This window comes from Gobio gobio (genome assembly GCF_949357685.1).
Source record: "Gobio gobio genome assembly, chromosome: 7".
Classification (NCBI taxonomy): domain Eukaryota; kingdom Metazoa; phylum Chordata; class Actinopteri; order Cypriniformes; family Gobionidae; genus Gobio; species Gobio gobio.
Window position 1 is genome coordinate 203787 of NC_137103.1, and position 20704 is coordinate 224490.

A 20704-nucleotide genomic window follows, 5' to 3' on the forward strand; every position below is an offset into this window, starting at 1 on the left:
GGAGACAGTGGCTGATCATTTGTGCCCCTGTCGAGGAGACAGTGGCTGCTCATCTGTGCCCCCCGTCGAGGAGACAGTGGCTGCTCATCTGTGCCCCCCGTCGAGGAGACGGTGGCTACTCATCTGTGCCCCCGTCGAAGAGACAGTGGCTACTCATCTGTGCCCCTGTCGAGGAGACAGTGGCTACTCATCTGTGTCCCCCGTCGAGGAGACAGTGGCTACTCATCTGTGCCCCCCGTCGAGGAGACAGTGGCTACTCATCTGTGTCCCCGTTGAGGAGACAGTGGCTACTCATCTGTGCCCCCCGTCGAGGAGACAGTGGCTACTCATCTGTGTCCCCGTCGAGGAGACAGTGGCTGATCATCTGTGCCCCCCGTCGAGGAGACAGTGGCTACTCATCTGTGTCCCCGTTGAGGAGACAGTGGCTACTCATCTGTGTCCCCCGTCGAGGAGACAGTGGCTACTCATCTGTGCCCCCCGTCGAGGAGACAGTGGCTACTCATCTGTGTCCCCGTCGAGGAGACAGTGGCTGATCATCTGTGCCCCCCGTCGAGGAGACAGTGGCTGCTCATCTGTGCCCCCCGTCGAGGAGACAGTGGCTGCTCATCTGTGCCCCCGTCGAGGAGACAGTGGCTGATCATCTGTGCCCCCGTCGAGGAGACAGTGGCTGCTCATCTGTGCCCCCGTCGAGGAGACAGTGGCTGCTCATCTGTGCCCCCGTCGAGGAGACAGTGGCTGCTCATCTGTGCCCCCGTCGAGGAGACAGTGGCTGATCATCTGTGCCCCCGTCGAGGAGACAGTGGCTGATCATCTGTGCCCCCCGTCGAGGAGACAGTGGCTGCTCATCTGTGTCCCCGTCGAGGAGACAGTGGCTGCTCATCTGTGCCCCCGTCGAGGAGACAGTGGCTGCTCATCTGTGCCCCCGTCGAGGAGACAGTGGCTGCTCATCTGTGTCCCCCGTCGAGGAGACAGTGGCTGCTCATCTGTTTCCCCGTCGAGGAGACAGTGGCTGCTCATCTGTCCCCCGTTGAGGAGACAGTGGCTACTCATCTGTGCCCCGTCGAGGAGACAGTGGCTGCTCATCTGTGCCCCCCGTCGAGGAGACAGTGGCTGCTCATCTGTGCCCCCCGTCGAGGAGACAGTGGCTGCTCATCTGTGCCCCCGTCAAGGAGACAGTGGCTGCTCATCTGTGCCCCCCGTCGAGGAGACAGTGGCTGATCATCTGTGCCCCTGTCGAGGAGACAGTGGCTGCTCATCTGTGTCCCCCGTCGAGGAGACAGTGGCTGCTCATCTGTGCCCCTCGTCGAGGAGACAGTGGCTACTCATCTGTGCCCCCGTCGAGGAGACAGTGGCTGCTCATCTGTGCCCCCGTCGAGGAGACAGTGGCTACTCATCTGTGTCCCCCGTCGAGGAGACAGTGGCTACTCATCTGTGCCCCCCGTCGAGGAGACAGTGGCTACTCATCTGTGTCCCCCGTCGAGGAGACAGAGGCTACTCATCTGTGTCCCCGTCGAGGAGACAGTGGCTGATCATCTGTGCCCCCGTCGAGGAGACAGTGGCTGCTCATCTGTGCCCCTCGTCGAGGAGACAGTGGCTGCTCATCTGTGCCCCTCGTCGAGGAGACAGTGGCTGCTCATCTGTGTCCCCCGTCGAGGAGACAGTGTCTGCTCATCTGTGCCCCCCGTCGAGGAGACAGTGGCTGCTCATCTGTGCCCCTCGTCAAGGAGACAGTTGCTGCTCATCTGTGCCCCTCGTCGAGGAGACAGTGGCTGCTCATCTGTGCCCCCGTCGAGGAGACAGTGTCTGCTCATCTGTGCCCCTCGTCAAGGAGACAGTTGCTGCTCATCTGTGCCCCCGTCGAGGAGACAGTGGCTGATCATCTGTGCCCCCGTCGAGGAGACATTGGCTGCTCATCTGTGCCCCCGTCGAGGAGACATTGGCTGCTCATCTGTGCCCCTGTCGAGGAGACAGTGGCTGCTCATCTGTGCCCCCGTCGAGGAGACATTGGCTGCTCATCTGTGCCCCTCGTCGAGGAGACAGTGGCTGCTCATCTGTGCCCCTCGTCGAGGAGACAGTGGCTGCTCATCTGTGTCCCTCGTCGAGGAGACAGTGGCTGCTCATCTGTGCCCCCGTCGAGGAGACATTGGCTGCTCATCTGTGCCCCTCGTCGAGGAGACAGTGGCTGCTCATCTGTGCCCCTCGTCGAGGAGACAGTGGCTGCTCATCTGTGCCCCCGTCGAGGAGACAGTGGCTACTCATCTGTGTCCCCCGTCGAGGAGACAGTGGCTACTCATCTGTGCCCCCCGTCGAGGAGACAGTGGCTACTCATCTGTGTCCCCCGTCGAGGAGACAGAGGCTACTCATCTGTGTCCCCGTCGAGGAGACAGTGGCTGATCATCTGTGCCCCCGTCGAGGAGACAGTGGCTGCTCATCTGTGCCCCCGTCGAGGAGACAGTGGCTGCTCATCTGTGCCCCTCGTCGAGGAGACAGTGGCTGCTCATCTGTGCCCCTCGTCGAGGAGACAGTGGCTGCTCATCTGTGTCCCCCGTCGAGGAGACAGTGTCTGCTCATCTGTGCCCCCCGTCGAGGAGACAGTGGCTGCTCATCTGTGCCCCTCGTCAAGGAGACAGTTGCTGCTCATCTGTGCCCCTCGTCGAGGAGACAGTGGCTGCTCATCTGTGCCCCCGTCGAGGAGACAGTGTCTGCTCATCTGTGCCCCTCGTCAAGGAGACAGTTGCTGCTCATCTGTGCCCCCGTCGAGGAGACAGTGGCTGATCATCTGTGCCCCCGTCGAGGAGACATTGGCTGCTCATCTGTGCCCCCGTCGAGGAGACATTGGCTGCTCATCTGTGCCCCTGTCGAGGAGACAGTGGCTGCTCATCTGTGCCCCCGTCGAGGAGACATTGGCTGCTCATCTGTGCCCCTCGTCGAGGAGACAGTGGCTGCTCATCTGTGCCCCTCGTCGAGGAGACAGTGGCTGCTCATCTGTGTCCCTCGTCGAGGAGACAGTGGCTGCTCATCTGTGCCCCCGTCGAGGAGACATTGGCTGCTCATCTGTGCCCCTCGTCGAGGAGACAGTGGCTGCTCATCTGTGCCCCTCGTCGAGGAGACAGTGGCTGCTCATCTGTGCCCCCGTCGAGGAGACAGTGTCTGCTCATCTGTGCCCCTCGTCAAGGAGACAGTTGCTGCTCATCTGTGCCCCTCGTCAAGGAGACAGTTGCTGCTCATCTGTGCCCCTCGTCGAGGAGACAGTGGCTGCTCATCTGTGCCCCTCGTCGAGGAGACAGTGGCTACTCATCTGTGCCCCCGTCGAGGAGACAGTGGCTACTCATCTCTTCCCCGTTGAGGAGACAGTGGCTGCTCATCTGTGTCCCCCGTCGAGGAGACAGTGGATGCTCATCTGTGCCCCTGTCGAGGAGACAGTGGCTACTCATCTCTTCCCCGTTGAGGAGACAGTGGCCTCGCTCGGAGCAGATCTTAGTCTGCCGTCTCAACCCTGGAGACTGACAGCACACCTCGCTGACAAAGCCTACACGTCCACTGGTGAAGCGGCTCCGTACTGCACGTGATGGCGGTGCTGACTGCTGGACTGTGACCGCAAGACGCTTCTCCACGGGCCAGTCACTCCCTCCGGCCTCTTTGTTGACGCTGTGGAGTCGGTGGTTGAACACTTCTCGGAGGCTCAGAAGTGTGTTCCTTCAGAAATCAACCCCAGCAATCACCGCGAACGTTCGGGGTCCCGTTTGTTGCCCACGAGCTGTTTCCCTGCTAACGCTTTGCAAATGTATGTCTCGCGTTTGTACTACGCGCCAGCCTGTCAGTATTTGCATGCATTTGCATAATTATATAATAACAATTGGCCAGTTGGTTTTAACTGGCGTTATCCTATAAGGTTTCGGAAAAGTGGAGCAGGGGAAGAGTTCCCGCAGCATCAGCTGACACAATGTCTCGTTCCCGCCTCTCAGGGAACCGAGGTTATGACAGAAACTGGAGACGCTTCCTTTGTTTGTGTTCAGGTGTTCGATTTGTTGTCATGTCAATAAACTACGAGGAAACATGCTCATTTTCCTCGATTAACATGTCAACCCTTTAATGCTGAAGGCCTTCTGGGAAAAATTGAGTCCAGCAGAGGGCGCTCTCCCTCGTCTGTGTGTAGAGATGGTTAGGGTTAGGATCCATTGGAGACTGTTTATCAGTTAGCTGAGCCAGAATATTCAACGTTTTAAACCAAATCTAAACTGTGACAGTCTTTGATAATGTCTAAATATATATCCACTTGCAATACTTAATAAAAGCAAGTAATTTTCTGAAAACACAGTTTGCACAACCCTGTTAAAAAACAGAGCTGGCCTCCATTACACTCACTCCCTAAACCTGACGTCCATCCGGATCTGGACACCACTGTAACAGGCTCTGCTCCGAGCGGGATTGCTCCCTGCGTCAGCGGCATGGGAAGCAGCCGCACTGACAGGGACGCTAAAGGCCGCCGGCCCTAGTGTCAGTCATTAGCCAAGGCTCAGAATCACGTCCATTTTGGTTGCATGTGCTCCCGAATTTGAATCTGTGCGACCTCAAAATTTATTTAGGAGCATTTGAGCAAGTGCAAATTATTGTTGTGGTGCAACTGTTTTTCTAGATATGCACCAGTCAACCAAAATCAGAATGTTTGTGCATCAAACACATGATCGCAAGCAGTCATGATGCGGTTTTGATACAGTCAAATTTAAATCAATAACCTCTGCTCATGCTACATATGTGTAGCGTCTGTTTGGTTCCTGATTAAATTGCAGTGGTTGCCTCTCATTTCAAATGGCTACAGATGTTTTTATTATTTATTTATTATTTATTCGGACATAAAAAATCATGATTGGTGCATCATTACTGTTTTCATTTCTCTAAAAACGTTCTGTTGTTTTTAAGTAAAATAAATCCTTTAATATATATTGTAGTTGTGGTGCTCCTACATGTTTTGCACCAGTGCTTCCGTGATAGCGCCTCCTGAGGTTTACCTGCACAGCTGCTCACCTGCTGGCACATCTGCACACACTTCTGAGTGCCAAGCCCACATCCCAACATCCAATCAACAGCTGGTGGACAGAACCAAGCCCCATCGTACAGTCATTTCTTTTCCCATAATCAGTTACACTCTGATGTAACTGATAAAAAATGAGGAAGAAGAGATCCACCGCTTCCCTTTCATCTGAACTCAAAGGGCCCAAGAGCTTCAGAGATCATATGTTCAAGGCAGATCTGTTAACCAGGATAATCTGTTGCAGGGTCTCCAGGAAGCGTGTTGAAGATGAAGCAGTGCCAGGTGTACTGGATCTGACAGCAGCCACATCGCAAAGAGTAAGGAAACTATTTAATAACGCTTTGGCTGTGAAAGACAGTATTATATTTATGGATAATGTTTTCTAAACACTTGTGTGCAATAATGAGGGGCATTGGTGCCTTTTCCTGTGTTAGTTTTTCGAAAATAGTTTTCGTAATCTAATAATTGCCTCATCGCCACGGCATCCTCAATAAACCCGTCTCCGGCGTGATGATTCCGATCTTTAGAATATTCCTATCTAATAATTGCCTCATCAACACGTCATCCTCAATAAACCCGTCTCTGGTGTGATGACTCTGATCTTTTGAATATTCCTATCTAATAATTGCCTCATCGACACGTCATCCTCAATAAACCCGTCTCCGGTGTGATGACTCTGATCTTTCGAATATTCCTATCTAATAATTGCCTCATCGACACGGCATCCTCAATAAACCCGTCTCCGGCGTGATGACTCTGATCTTTTGAATATTCCTATCTAATAATTGCCTCATCGACACGGCATCCTCAATAAACCCGTCTCCGGCGTGATGACTCTGATCTTTCGAATATTCCTATCTAATAATTGCCTCATCGACACGGCATCCTCAATAAACCCGTCTCCGGCGTGATGACTCTGATCTTCTGAATATTCCTATCTAATAATTGCCTCATCGACACGTCATCCTCAATAAACCCGTCTCCGGCGTGATGACTCTGATCTTTTGAATATTCCTATCTAATAATTGCCTCATCGACACGGCATCCTCAATAAACCCGTCTCCGGTGTGATGACTCTGATCTTTCGAATATTCCTATCTAATAATTGCCTCATCGACACGGCATCCTCAATAAACCCGTCTCCGGCGTGATGACTCTGATCTTTCGAATATTCCTATCTAATAATTGCCTCATCGACACGGCATCCTCAATAAACCCGTCTCCGGCGTGATGACTCTGATCTTTTGAATATTCCTATCTAATAATTGCCTCATCGACACGGCATCCTCAATAAACCCGTCTCCGGCGTGATGACTCTGATCTTTTGAATATTCCTATCTAATAATTGCCTCATCAACACGGCATCCTCAATAAACCCGTCTCCGGCGTGATGACTCTGATTTTTCTAATATTCCTATCTAATAATTGCCTCATCGACACGGCATCCTCAATAAACCCATCTCCGGCGTGATGACTCTGATCTTTCGAATATTCCTATCTAATAATTGCCTCATCGACATGGCATCCTCAATAAACCCGTCTCCGGCGTGATGACTCTGATCTTTAGAATATTCCTATCTAATAATTGCCTCATCGACATAGCATGATGGCCAGAGGAGAACTCGCACCCCGACTGAGCCTGGTTTCTCCGAAGGTTTATTTTTCTCCATTATGCTCCTGATAGGGTTTTGGTTCCTTGCCACTGTCGCCTTTGGCTCGGCTTGCTCAGTTGGCGACACTAAACTTCAACTAAATAACTGATCTGTCCACATTGTCACTGTATGATAACTGAAATGAGCTGATGACATCACCGTTTTCTCCGGAGCGGCTGTACGGCCGAATCAAATTCTGTTGCATTATTTTCCTGTTAACACTGTGAAGCTGCTTTGAAACAATCTGCATTATAAAAAGCGCTATGTAAATAAAGTTGACTTGACTTAGTCAGTCATAAGTGTGGCTCTGCCTCTTTTTCTCCGGCTCTGCCTCCGTCAGGACCTGTTCTCTGTGCTGAATCTGCCCTTCTGCACTGAGAGCCCGTTCACACACTCAGCTGAATTATTAATATCCCTGTGCATGATGGGTACGGCTGCTGAAAGCTTTCTGCTGGGAGGATGGAAGGCTGGCGTTGTGATGTAGGCAGTGGTGGAGCATGATGGGAAGCATTCAGGAGCAGCAGAATACAGTGGTCAGCCTGTAGTGGAGTGCTTGGGTGGAGAGGGTTTAGATCCAGTGGGTCAGGCGCTTTAGAGCGGTGTACCATCCTCTCATCCACTGAGACTGCAGGCACACCCTTTACAGTAAGGGACAGTATTTGCCTGTTAATGTGGTGATTGAATGCATTTTATCTGAAAGCAATACAATTATTCACAGTTTGGTCCGTGTACACTTGTGTGTCAATGAAACTGAATGTGTGAAAAGTTTTGAAAATGTTGTTTCAGTATTGATAAATGCTTGTTAGCAATTGAAAAAAACTGTAAAGGGATAGTCCCACCCGAAGATGCACAACTATTATAGCACAATTCTTAACACCCCACCCGGACCTCACTCATTTTCAAACTCTGGTTACGGTTATTGAGCAATGTGTGCGAACAGAGCACATGCAGAACACAAGCACTGAAGCAGAAGCAGAGCGAACAGGGAGCCGCGCACAACTACACACTCGAGGCAGCAGATGCTTCTAATGTTTCTCAGACTGGGAGCAGAGAAACACGCTCCACTAGTGTCCATATGTGCATTTTGGGATATCGCATCAGAAAATGCTGAATGGAAACGGCAAGATGCGCATCAACTCATAAAAGCAACTCATAACAGCCTCTGATGAGTTGGTATTGAACACATGTACACGTCTGTAATAAGACAGTCATTCTGACCTGTAGGTTTCTGTCCGTCTCTTGTCTCAGGCAGTGGTGATGGCTACAGATAGAGCGATAGTGGAAGACTGGCTCTCAGAGTTCAAGGTGAGTCAAGGAGTCCAGACCGAATGGCCCAACCCAAACATGGCCAATAAACACCGCACAAACCCTGATCCTATAAACAAAATTGTGCATTGTCTTGATGATAAAAGCCAGTGAATCTGCCAATGTTCACACTGTCAGACCTCTAGATATGGCTGTTGTGTGTCAGACACTCTTGTGTATTACAATGAAGCGTTTTTCAAGTATTTTATTCCCTTGTCCCGAGCTCTTTAAGTGCACAGAATCTTGAGCCTAATGCCGGTTATTTAAAGGGGTCATGAACTGGCTTTTGATATTGTTTTACACAGTCATCTGAGGTCAGCTTATGACGTCTGTGTGGTTTTCACATTCAGAATCATCATAATGAATAACAGACTATGGTCTGCCCTGGTTTAGAGCCTCTCTCCTGGAACGCTCTGTTTTTATGGGCTTCGCACTAAAGATTTGAAATAAATGCCCACTGCTATGATTGGATACCAGTTTTGCATATTATAATGAGCTTCGGTTCCCTTACACACGGGGAACTGTTTTGAAAACTTCCAATGTGGAAAAACGGCACCGGAATGATCCGCCCACAGGACTCGCAACACGTCTTAATCAAACACACACAATTATTTATCTCTCATCCACCCGCCATTCATTGGAATGTAATTTTTTGATTCCTTGGCACGCCCAAACGGTGGATATAACCCTATATCCCTAACCCACACACACACACACATTAGCCCCGGGATGTTGGGCTTTGCGAGCCCTGGCCCATGTAGACACATTCCCAGACCTCTCGTTTGCTGAGCCAGCTGACAATAAAAGCTTTTCTTTGACTAACAAGGAGGAAAATGTACAGGAAATTCTTACATTACGATGACCTTTACACACTGTAAAAAATCCAACTCGCAAAAAGTTGTAATAACTAATATATATTAGTTAACTGGACAAAAAAACTAAAAAAAGTTGACTTGACAAGTGGAAATAAGTTGGTTCAAAAATTGTCTGACCAACTTAATTTGAACTGTTGACTGGACATGCACATGCAAGTTTACATGCACACATGTTGGTTTGGTGGTTGGAGCATGCGTGCTGTGCATGCAGACGGAGCTCACATGGAACGATAGCGCCATTTTGATCGTCAAAAGTGCAGCACGAGATCACGACAAACTTCATCATTTAAAGTAAGTAATGGTATCTTTATTGTTTGACTGGTTTTGAAAATAAAGTCATAAGTAATGTAGTGTCACTGGACAAGCTTATTTTAAGTTTGCATGAACGTTCTTAAGGAAAAAATATGTTGCAATCGAGGTTTTATCTTGCACATCTTAGAACTTCATGTTTTGCCATCCTGGCTATATTTATCACAGTTATCGAAAATAATGTGGGATTTGTCACTCAACTCAAAATATAATCGCGTTGTTTATTACCTCAGAAAACACCGTCAGAGCTCACATGGAATGATAGCGCCATAAGTTACAGTACGAGATCACGACAAACTTCTTCATTTAAAGTAAGTATCTTTATTCATTGTATAATATTAATTAGATTGTTAAAATGTTTGTAAAACAACAGATAATAAGCATTTTGTTTAACACATGCAATCTAACATACAATCTAACAAATCTTACTTCATGTTTTGCTATTCTGGCTATATTTATCACAGTTATTGGAAATAATGTGCGATTTTTCATATAGACTAAACTAAAAGTATATGTGTGTGTTGTTTATTACCTCAGAAAACACGGTCTGAGCTCACATGGAATGATAGCGCCATACAGAGATCACGACAAACTTCATCGTTTAAAGTAAGTATCTTTATTCATTTGATTATATTCCTGATTGTTAAAATGTTTGTAAAACATCAGATCATAAAGAATTTTGTTTAACACATGCATTCTAACTAACAAATCTAACTTCATGTTTTGCTATTCTGGCTATATTTATCACAGTTATTGGAAATAATGTGCGATTTTTCATATAGACTCAACTAAAAATATATTTGTGTTGTTTATTACCTCAGAAAACACGGTCTGAGCTCACATGGAATGATAGCACCATACAGTACGAGATCACAACAAACTTCATCGTTTAAAGTAAGTATCTTTATTCATTTGATTATATTCATTAGATTGTTAACATGTTTGTAAAACATCAGTTTGATCATTAAGCATTGTTTAACACATGCAATCTAACATACAATCTAACTTCATGTTTTACTATTCTGGCTATATTTATCACAGTTATTGGAAATAATGTGCGATTTTTCATATTGACTGAACTAAAAATATATGTGTGTTGTTTATTACCTCAGAAAACACGGTCTGAGCTCACATGGAATGATAGCGCCATACAGTACGAGATCACTACAAACTTCATCTTTTCAAACTTCATCGTTTAAAGTAAGTATCTTTATTCATTTTATTATATTCCTTAGATTGTTAAAATGTTTGTAAAACATCAGATCATAAATAATTTTGTTTAACACATGCAATATAACTAACAAATCTAACTTCATGTTTTGCTATTCTGGCTAGATTTATCAGTTATTGGAAATAATGTGCACATTTTTATTTTATTTTTTTCATATAGACTCAACTAAAAATATATTTGTGTTGTTTATTACCTCAGAAAACACGGTCTGAGCTCACATGGAATGATAGCGCCATACAGTACGAGATCACGACAAACTTCATCATTTAAAGTAAGTATCTTTATTCATTTGATTATATTCATTAGATTGTTAAAATGTTTGTAAAACATCAGTTTGATCATTAAGCATTGTTTAACACATGCAATCTAACATACAATCTAACAAATCTAACTTCATGTTTTACTATTCTGGCTATATTTATCGCAGTTATTGTAAATAATGTGCAATTTGTCTCGTAGACTTAACTCAAAAATATATTTGTGTTGTTAATTACATCATAGAAAACGCTGTCGGAATTCACATGGAATGAAAGCGCCTTATGCTGCGTTCACACCAAACGCGAATAGAGTGTCCGGAGCGAATGATTACCATGTTAAGTCGATGCAAACACGCATTGACGCGCGTCTGGATGTCCTGCAGCGGGTTTTAGCGTGGCGCAAAGGACGCAAATTCGCCTCGTTCGCACGTCCAAGTGGTGCTTTTTGTGCATTCACGCGTTTCAAGCGAATTCGCGTCTGACGCCCAAGTTGAAAGATCTGAACTTTGCCATCTATTCGCGCTGTGTTAACCAATCAGGAGCCTGCTCGCTGCTGTCACGTGGTAAAGTGACATGATGAGAATCCCAGCATAATTTAAAAATACTGTTATTGTGTCACAAAATGTAGTTTTAAGAATTTTTCAAGCAAGAATGTAGTTCTTCAAAGCTCAAATCTGTGGTTTATTTGTAATCGCCTATTTGCAAATTGTATCTTGCGGTTTTGGAGATGTGAGATCCAGGCGATAACCGTGTGCTCGTTAACCCCGGCGAGAGCAGCCTTACCTCGGCCAGTCCTTCTAGCGTTTGCCGCTGGCTCTGATGTCTCTGTAGTGGTTAAACATGATATATAATTCCTCTTGTGTAGATCTAACAGGCGATCTTTGGGCTCATGAATCTATCATTTATTGCCTGTCAAATTGTTTTGAATGAGGGCAAAGAGAAGTTTCATAACTTTATTTTTTAGGATATTTAAATATACATGCAGTGAAGATAATCCAGGTAGTGCGTTGCCTGGACCACATTTGTGTGGCTATTAATGTTTAATATATTTTTTTTATGAAAATGAAAAGAGACAGAGTGGTGTTTCATGACATATTTCTCCTGGAGCGCCTTGAACACACGTCTATTTAGCTTCAAACACTCGATTTATACGCACGTCCAAAATTCGCTGTGGATGTGCGAATGGATTCAAAATGTTCAAGCATCCAACTAGACGCGAATTTAACGCTCCATTCGCGTTTGGTGTGAATGTAGCATTACAGTACAAGATCACTATTTTTACCAGTTATCGGAAATGTGTGAAATGTGTTGTTTATTAGATCACAGAAAAAGCATGATAAAGTGGATTAGTTATATTAAAGGAACACGCCGACTTTTTGGGACTTAAGCTTATTCACAGTATCCCCCAGAGTTAGATAAGTCCATACATACAATTTTCATCTCCGTGCCATAACTCAGTCTGATGCACCCACCGCTAGCCTAGCTTAGCACAAAGACTGGAGGTAAACGGCTCCAGCTAGCCTACTGCTCAATAAGTGACAAAATAATGCCAACATTTTCTTATTTACATTGTGTACTAAGACCAACGGAAAATGAAACGTTGCGATTTTCTAGGCCGATATGGCTAGGAACTATACTCTCATTCCTGCGTAATAATCCAGGAACTTTGCTGCCCTACCATGGGTGCAGCGGCACAATGATATTACACGGCACCTGAAAATAGTATCCAGCACTCTCTCTGTGTAAGCAGGTTGTCACGTTGATGGAAGTTAGACTATTTTCAGGCACTGTGTAATGTCATTGTGCCGCTGCACTCATGGTAGGGCAGCAAAGTTCCTGGATTATTACGCAGGAATGAGAGTATAGTTCCTAACCATATTGGCCTAGAAAATCGCAACGTTTCATTTTCCATTGGTCTTAGTACACGATTTAACACATCACAACATGTAAATAAAAATGTTGGCGATTGAATTTAGCATTAATCAGCATATTTCAATACACTGTTCTTTATGATCATTATGATCAATGACAGCCTCACTGACAGTCATCATTCTCTTGCATTCTGTAAATGATAAATGATGCAATTAAATATAAATTAGCATTATTAAAAGAATATGCAACCTTTTATAATGTATATTATATCAAACTGTTACATTCCAACCACTATACAAAGATATGAAGTATGTGTTAGGTGTTTTGTTCATACAATGTAGGTCAATTGGATTCAAAACTTTTATTAACATACAAAAGGACAGTTCAGTATGTACATTGCAAAACTATGATATTTGGTTGTTTCATGTAATTAGTTGTTTTTCTAAATAAAAAAGATACAAAACTGAGATCAGCTGATAATGATGTATTCGTTGTTTCATTAGGACACATCTCCAGCAGACAGACCAGAGTGATGAAAATGGGAATTCTTGCTGTAACTGAGGATGATGTCGCCCCTAGCGCGCTGCCTTTCTTTACAAACTTTGCTGTTGTTTTGGAGGAGGCAATTGTTCTGAAAGACATTTCAGACCTACCATCTGCTCTTTCTTGCCTGTTTGGGCTTATCTACGCCTTGGATTTTGAATACCCAAAAGAACTCAAATATACTTTTGAGATAATCGAGAAGGTGTTTTTGGAAATGGGCACGCACTGCTCTGCAAGGGTACAGTCCTTGAAAACTAAACTCTTGCTGTGAACATTCAAATCTTGTGTGGGCATCTTTGAAGTTGAACAGATATTAAATAGTATCTTGAAAGGATAGTTCACTGAAAAAATTTAAATTATGTCATTTATTCACCCTCAAGTTGTTCCAAACTGGTATGAATTCATTTGTTTCGTTGAAAACAAAAGAAGATATTTTGAAGAGTTTGTTACCAGGCTGATTTAGGCCACCCTTGTCTAGTAAATTTATACCAGTTTGGAACAACTTAAGGGTGAGTAAAGGATGACAGAATTTTTATTTTTCGGTGAACTATGAAACATACGAAAGGATTGTTGAACTGTGAATTGTTAAATTATGTTTTAAGAATGTTTAGTTTTTTTGGTGCTATGGAAATGGGCACTTTCTGCTCTGCAGTCTCTGAAAACTAAACTTGCTAGGAACGTTGAAATTTTGATGTGAGCATCCTTTTTAAAAAAACATCTTTTTGTTTTTTATTGATTTTTGACATTTTCCAGGATTGTTTTTTTATTTTATTTTAATCGACTCATTTTTTTCTGTTAAGAAAGATTGCTATTATTTGACCTTGGTTGGTATTTATTTCAATATTCAGTATAATAAACAACTTGAAAACTGCAGTTATAGTTTTATTTTTTTACATTGTGTAAATGCTAACTAGAACAAAACATCTTTGTCCGTACAACTCACAGAAAAAAGCTCACATAACAATTTATTGAAACAAACCAACAAGGAATTACAAGTCGTTTTAACTAAAAAAAACTGTGTTAGCTGAACAAAAAAGAGTCATGTGACTTTACTCAGTGATTTGGGTTGAAAAAAGTTCACGTAACATAATTTATTGAAACAAACCAACAAGGAATTACAAGTCATTTTAACTAAATAAACTGTGTTAGCTGAACAAAAAAGAGTCCTGTGACTTTACTCAGTGATTTGGGTTGAGTGAACAACTTCGTCCAAAGTTGAGTAAACTCAAAAAAGCTGTGCAGCAAGTTGCCTTGAAATTTTGAGTTGAGTCAACTTTTCATTTTTTACAGTGCACATCAAAAGCTCAAGGGAAAGTAGTTTTTTAATTCATGACCCCTTTAAAAGCTACTGAGCACTTCTTTAGGGTGGATTTTTTGTGATTCCTAACCCCGCTCAGTGTGTGTGTCTCCTCTCTCAGGTTTGTTGTGAACCCAGTGTTGTAAACCCTGCTCAGTGTGTGTGTCTCCTCATAGGTTTGTTGTAAACCCTGCTAAGTGTGTGTGTGTCCTCTCATAGGTTTGTTGTAAACCCTGCTCAGTGTGTGTGTCTCCTCATAGGTTTGTTGTGAACCCAGTGTTGTAAACCCTGCTCAGTGTGTGTGTGTCCTCTCTCAGGTTTGTTGTAAACCCTGCTCAGTGTGTGTCTCTTCATTGGTTTGTTGTAACCCCTGCTCAGTGTGTGTGTGTCCTCTCATAGGTTTGTTGTGAACCCAGTGTTGTAACCCCTGCTCAGTGTGTGTGTCTCCTCTCATAGGTTTGTTGTGAACCCAGTGTTGTAAACCCTGCTCAGTGTGTGTGTCTCCTCATAGGTTTGTTGTGAACCCAGTGTTGTAAACCCTGCTCCGTGTGTGTGTCTCCTCTCATAGGTTTGTTGTAAACCCTGCTCAGTGTGTGTGTGTCCTCTCATAGGTTTGTTGTAAACCCTGCTCAGTGTGTGTGTCTCCTCTCTCAGGTTTGTTGTAAACCCTGCTCAGTGTGTGTCTCTTCATAGGTTTGTTGTAACCCCTGCTCAGTGTGTGTGTGTCCTCTCATAGGTTTGTTGTGAACCCAGTGTTGTAAACCCTGCTCAGTGTGTGTGTGTCCTCTCATAGGTTTGTTGTAAACCCTGCTCAGTGTGTGTGTGTCCTCTCATAGGTTTGTTGTAAACCCTGCTCAGTGTGTGTGTCTCCTCTCTCAGGTTTGTTGTAAACCCTGCTCAGTGTGTGTCTCTTCATAGGTTTGTTGTAACCCCTGCTCAGTGTGTGTGTCTCCTCTCATAGGTTTGTTGTGAACCCAGTGTTGTAAACCCTGCTCAGTGTGTGTGTCTCCTCTCATAGGTTTGTTGTGAACCCAGTGTTGTAAACCCTGCTCAGTGTGTGTGTCTCCTCATAGGTTTGTTGTGAACCCAGTGTTGTAAACCCTGCTCAGTGTGTGTGTCTCCTCTCATAGGTTTGTTGTAAACCCTGCTCAGTGTGTGTGTCTCCTCTCATAGGTTTGTTGTGAACCCAGTGTTGTAAACCCTGCTCAGTGTGTGTGTCTCCTCATAGGTTTGTTGTGAACCCAGTGTTGTAAACCCTGCTCAGTGTGTGTGTCTCCTCTCATAGGTTTGTTGTGAACCCAGTGTTGTAAACCCTGCTCAGTGTGTGTGTCTCCTCATAGGTTTGTTGTGAACCCAGTGTTGTAAACCCTGCTCAGTGTGTGTGTCTCCTCATAGGTTTGTTGTGAACCCAGTGTTGTAAACCCTGCTCAGTGTGTGTGTCTCCTCATAGGTTTGTTGTGAACCCAGTGTTGTAAACCCTGCTCAGTGTGTGTGTCTCCTCTCATAGGTTTGTTGTGAACCCAGTGTTGTAAACCCTGCTCAGTGTGTGTGTCTCCTCATAGGTTTGTTGTGAACCCAGTGTTGTAAACCCTGCTCAGTGTGTGTGTGTGTGTCTCCTCTCATAGGTTTGTTGTAAACCCTGCTCAGTGTGTGTGTGTGTCCTCTCATAGGTTTGTTGTAAACCCTGCTCAGTGTGTGTGTCTCCTCATAGGTTTGTCGTGAACCCAGTGTTGTAAACCCTGCTCAGTGTGTGTGTGTGTCTCCTCTCATAGGTTTGTTGTAAACCCTGCTCAGTGTGTGTGTGTGTCTCCTCATAGGTTTGTTGTAAACCCTGCTCAGTGTGTGTGTGTGTGTGTCCTCTCATAGGTTTGTTGTGAACCGTGCTCAGTGTGTGTGTGTCCTCTCATAGGTTTGTTGTAACCCCTGCTCAGTGTGTGTGTGTCCTCTCATAGGTTTGTTGTGAACCCAGTGTTGTAAACCCTGCTCAGTGTGTGTGTCTCCTCTCATAGGTTTGTTGTGAACCCAGTGTTGTAAACCCTGCTCAGTGTGTGTGTGTCTCCTCTCATAGGTTTGTTGTAAACCCTGCTCAGTGTGTGTGTGTCTCCTCATAGGTTTGTTGTAAACCCTGCTCAGTGTGTGTGTGTGTGTCCTCTCATAGGTTTTATTGTGAACCGTGCTCAGTGTGTGTGTGTCCTCTCATAGGTTTGTTGTGAACCGTGCTCAGTGTGTGTGTGTCCTCTCATAGGTTTGTTGTGAACCGTGCTCAGTGTGTGTGTCTCCTCTCTCAGGCGCTGTCAGAAGCGCAGCTGTCAGGCTATGCTGCAGTCCTCCACCAGAAGAGCACCCTGGTCCCAGCGCTCTACAGCGTCATCCAGGACCCTGACAGTGAGGTGAGGGCGGAGGTCCTGGAGATGGCCCTTGTCCTCGTCTCCGGACCCCTGAGCATGTCCCCTGAGCATGACCCCTGAGCATGTCCCCTGTGTTCACAGCTCCTGGAGCCGGTGTGCCATCAGCTGTTCGAGCTGTACCGCAGCCCAGAGGACGGCTTGAGGCGCTTCACTCTTCAGTTCCTGCCAGAGCTGCTCTGGGCTTACCTGCGGACGGGCAGACGCGGCCACAGCTGCATAGAGGCGCTCCTGCTGGGCATCTACAACCTGGTGTGTGTGTGTGTGTGTGCAGGGCTGTTTCTAGCCATTTTGACGCCCTAGGCGAAATCCTTATTGGCACCCCCCAGCCAAATCTTAAAAAGCAACATGGTATTACTGGTATTCATTTTAATCCTTATTAACAAATATATACAAATACAATGTGGAAACTACGGATAAAAGCTTGACCAGTCACATGAAATTAACAAGAATAAATATTGATTCAGTGCGGTCTTTGTTTCTCATTGACACTTGAACTTCCCCTTTAAATAACGCAACGCTATGCCCTGTACGACACTATTAGAACTGAATGAATCGATTCAGCTTTCAACACCACCCGTAGAGATGCATTAAATTCGACAAAGCGGTTTAATAAAGGATGTAATTAATATTGTGAATTAGCACATTTTATTATACTATTTTTAAATTGGCCGTTAAAGTTTTATATGGGACAATTACACACTGATCCTTTAACAATGCATTGGCGCAAAAACACACACCTTTTGGAGGTGCAAGTAAGAGAAGAAAGCTTAATAGAGTCTAAATATAATGATATCATGAAATGCTAAATTGAGTGTGGTTAGTCTATATCTTGCCTCTACAATACACAGCGAGCAATATTACTCTGCCCATTTCACAGTGTGATTTCTCGACTGCCACAAATACGGCCCTAACAAAATACAGATTTGTACACTTTTTATTGTACCTGTTTTTTTAATTGGCCTGTGAATTTAGCTTTATTGTGTGGTTAAAAAAGCGTTACCTTGCCAAAGCTTTGACGAGCTCTTTGATCGAATGGTGTTGAGCGCTCCAAATGCAAACTTTGACAGTACTCTATCCCAATAGTGTTAAGGGAACCAGTGGGGGTGGCAATCATATTTCAGGGTGGTCGTGGCACCCTTTACACACACCCCTGATATGAGTTCATTGGCGCCCCTTCAGCTGATGGTGCCCTAGGCGACCGCCTAGTTCGCCTATGCCTAAAAACGGCCCTGTGTGTGTGTGTGAAATGGAAGCAAGCTGATTAGGAAATTGTCAGAATTGCTGAAGAGAGAAAAGACAATAGATTATAATGAATTACAGCTTTAGCAGCTGAGATTACCAAAATAATGAATGACTGTGGATATGTGCTGTATGTAATCCTGCATTGGGCTTTATGCAGGACGGGACTGCCCATGGGGAAGAGCGATAGAGTATCAGCTCAAATCACATCCTTCAGTCTCTGAAGTAAAGCACATCCCAAATGCATTAGATGTAATGCACTATACTTGTTTATATATTTTACAGGAAATTGTGGATAAAGATGGAAACAGCAAGCTGTTATCGTTCATGATCCCGTCCCTGTCCAAACCCTCCATATATCATGAGGTAACCCACATACACAATACACACACAGCTGTTCATCTCCTGCTAAAGCAACACACAACATCTGGAGTCTCCAGGAATCATAACTCAAGTCCTAGAGGGCCACAGCAGGACCAGCTCATTCAGAAGCACTGGAGCTGGATCAGGTGTGTTTGGTTAGGGCTGGATCTGGATCAGGTGTGTTTGGTTAGGGCTGGATCTGGATCAGGTGTGTTTGATTAAGGCTGGAGCTGAACGCTGCTGGACTGTGGCTCTCCAGGACCGGCTCAGCTCATTCAGAAGCACTGGATCTGGATCAGGTGTGTTTGATTAAGGCTGGAGCTGAACGCTGCTGGACTGTGGCTCTCCAGGACCGGCTCAGCTCATTCAGAAGCACTGGATCTGGATCAGGTGTGTTTGGTTAGGGCTGGAGCTGAACGATGCTGGACTATGGCTCTCCAGGACCGGCTCAGCTCATTCAGAAGCTCTGGATCTGGATCAGTTGTGTTTGATTAGGGCTGGAGCTGAACGCTGCTGGACTGTGGCTCTCCAGGACCAGCTCAGCTCATTCAGAAGCTCTGGATCTGGATCAGGTGTGTTTGGTTAGGGCTGGATCTGGATCAGTTGTGTTTGATTAGGGCTGGAGCTGAACGCTGCTGGACTGTGGCTCTCCAGGACCAGCTCAGCTCATTCAGAAGCTCTGGATCTGGATCAGGTGTGTTTGGTTAGGGCTGGATCTGGATCAGGTGTGTTTGATTAAGGCTGGAGCTGAACGCTGCTGGACTGTGGCTCTCCAGGACCGGCTCAGCTCATTCAGAAGCACTGGATCTGGATCAGGTGTGTTTGGTTAGGGCTGGAGCTGAACGATGCTGGACTATGACTCTCCAGGACCGGCTCAGCTCATTCAGAAGCTCTGGATCTGGATCAGTTGTGTTTGATTAGGGCTGGAGCTGAACGCTGCTGGACTGTGGCTCTCCAGGACCGGCTCAGCTCATTCAGAAGCTCTGGATCTGGATCAGTTGTGTTTGATTAGGGCTGGAGCTGAAAGCTGCTGGACTGTGGCTCTTCAGGACCGGCTCTGCTCATTCAGAAGCACTGGATCTGGATCAGGTGTGTTTGGTTAGGGCTGGATCTGGATCAGGTGTGTTTGATTAAGGCTGGAGCTGAACGCTGCTGGACTGTGGCTCTCCAGGACCGGCTCAGCTCATTCAGAAGCACTGGATCTGGATCAGGTGTGTTTGGTTAGGGCTGGAGCTGAACGATGCTGGACTGTGGCTCTTCAGGACCGGCTCAGCTCATTCAGAAGCACTGGATCTGGATCAGGTGTGTTTGGTTAGGGCTGGATCTGGATCAGGTGTGTTTGATTAAGGCTGGAGCTGAACGCTGCTGGACTATGGCTCTCCAGGACCGGCTCAGCTCATTCAGAAGCTCTGGATCTGGATCAGTTGTGTTTGGTTAGGGCTGGATCTGGATCAGGTGTGTTTGGTTAGGGCTGGATCTGGATCAGGTGTGTTTGGTTAGGGCTGGATCTGGATCAGGTGTGTTTGGTTAGGGCTGGATCTGGATCAGGTGTGTTTGGTTAGGGCTGGATCTGGATCAGGTGTGTTTGGTTAGGGCTGGAGCTGAACGCTGCTGGACTGTGGCTCTTCAGGACCGGCTCAGCTCATTCAGAAGCACTGGATCTGGATCAGGTGTGTTTGGTTAGGACTGGATCTGGATCAGGTGTGTTTGGTTAGGGCTGGATCTGGATCAGGTGTGTTTGGTTAGGGCTGGAGCTGAACGCTGCTGGACTGTGGCTCTCCAGGACCGGCTCAGCTCATTCAGAAGCTCTGGATCTGGATCAGGTGTGTTTGATTAAGGCTGGAGCTGAACGCTGCTGGACTGTGGCTCTCCAGGACCGGAGTTTCTCCTGTGGGACGGTGTCATGCTTTTATTCGCTCTGGTCTCAGTGTGTGAGTGCGGTTTCGAGTTTGCTCGGGCCGTACGCTTGTCTGTCCGTGTGTGTGTGTTGTGTTTGCTGTGAGCACAGGGCTTGTCATGTTTGTTTCTATGTGTCTGTCTATTGTCTCAACACCCTTCTTGTTACCCGATTATTGGTTTATTTGCCACCTGCCCTTCCTCCTTACCTGCTTTGTTTGCTCTCCCATTGATTCTCTCTGTTTGCTGTCACACACTCCTTATGAAGCCATGTCGTGTCCTGCCTCCCGCTGACCAGTCCTGTTTCCCCCACCGGGTAGTTTTTGATTTATTCATTAGAAATAAAAAGCCCATTAACTGTGCCCCGTCAGGACTACACACCAGTCTACTCACGTGACACACAAGCTGTTTTACACATGTTGTTG

At 45.9% G+C, this 20704-nt stretch overlaps 1 protein-coding gene and 1 long non-coding RNA gene across 8 annotated transcripts in view; both read left to right on the forward strand.

The window, feature by feature from the left end:
* LOC307129682 (hyccin 2-like) overlaps positions 1 to 20704 on the forward strand; it is a 40619-nt gene that overhangs the window by 3989 nt on the left and 15926 nt on the right. For 4 of the 7 annotated variants that reach the window (XM_079822313.1, XM_079822311.1, XM_079822310.1 and 1 more), the window contains exons 2-6: positions 5277 to 5349; positions 7933 to 7989; positions 16662 to 16763; positions 16863 to 17030; positions 18306 to 18386. In XM_079822313.1, coding sequence (XP_079678439.1) covers positions 7942 to 7989; positions 16662 to 16763; positions 16863 to 17030; positions 18306 to 18386 — 399 coding nt within the window. In that variant the 5' untranslated portion in view covers positions 5277 to 5349; positions 7933 to 7941. Of the gene's footprint in view, positions 1 to 5276; positions 5350 to 7932; positions 7990 to 16640; positions 16764 to 16862; positions 17031 to 18305; positions 18387 to 20704 lie in introns of all 7 variants that reach the window. The other 3 variants (XM_079822309.1, XM_079822308.1, XM_079822312.1) reach the window with 1 other exon arrangement.
* Positions 9043 to 13948, forward strand: LOC307129687. Its single transcript, XR_013816926.1, has 7 exons — positions 9043 to 9155; positions 9407 to 9484; positions 9711 to 9779; positions 9995 to 10067; positions 10286 to 10373; positions 10603 to 10675; positions 13037 to 13948. It is a non-coding gene; the product is annotated as an uncharacterized lncRNA (long non-coding RNA).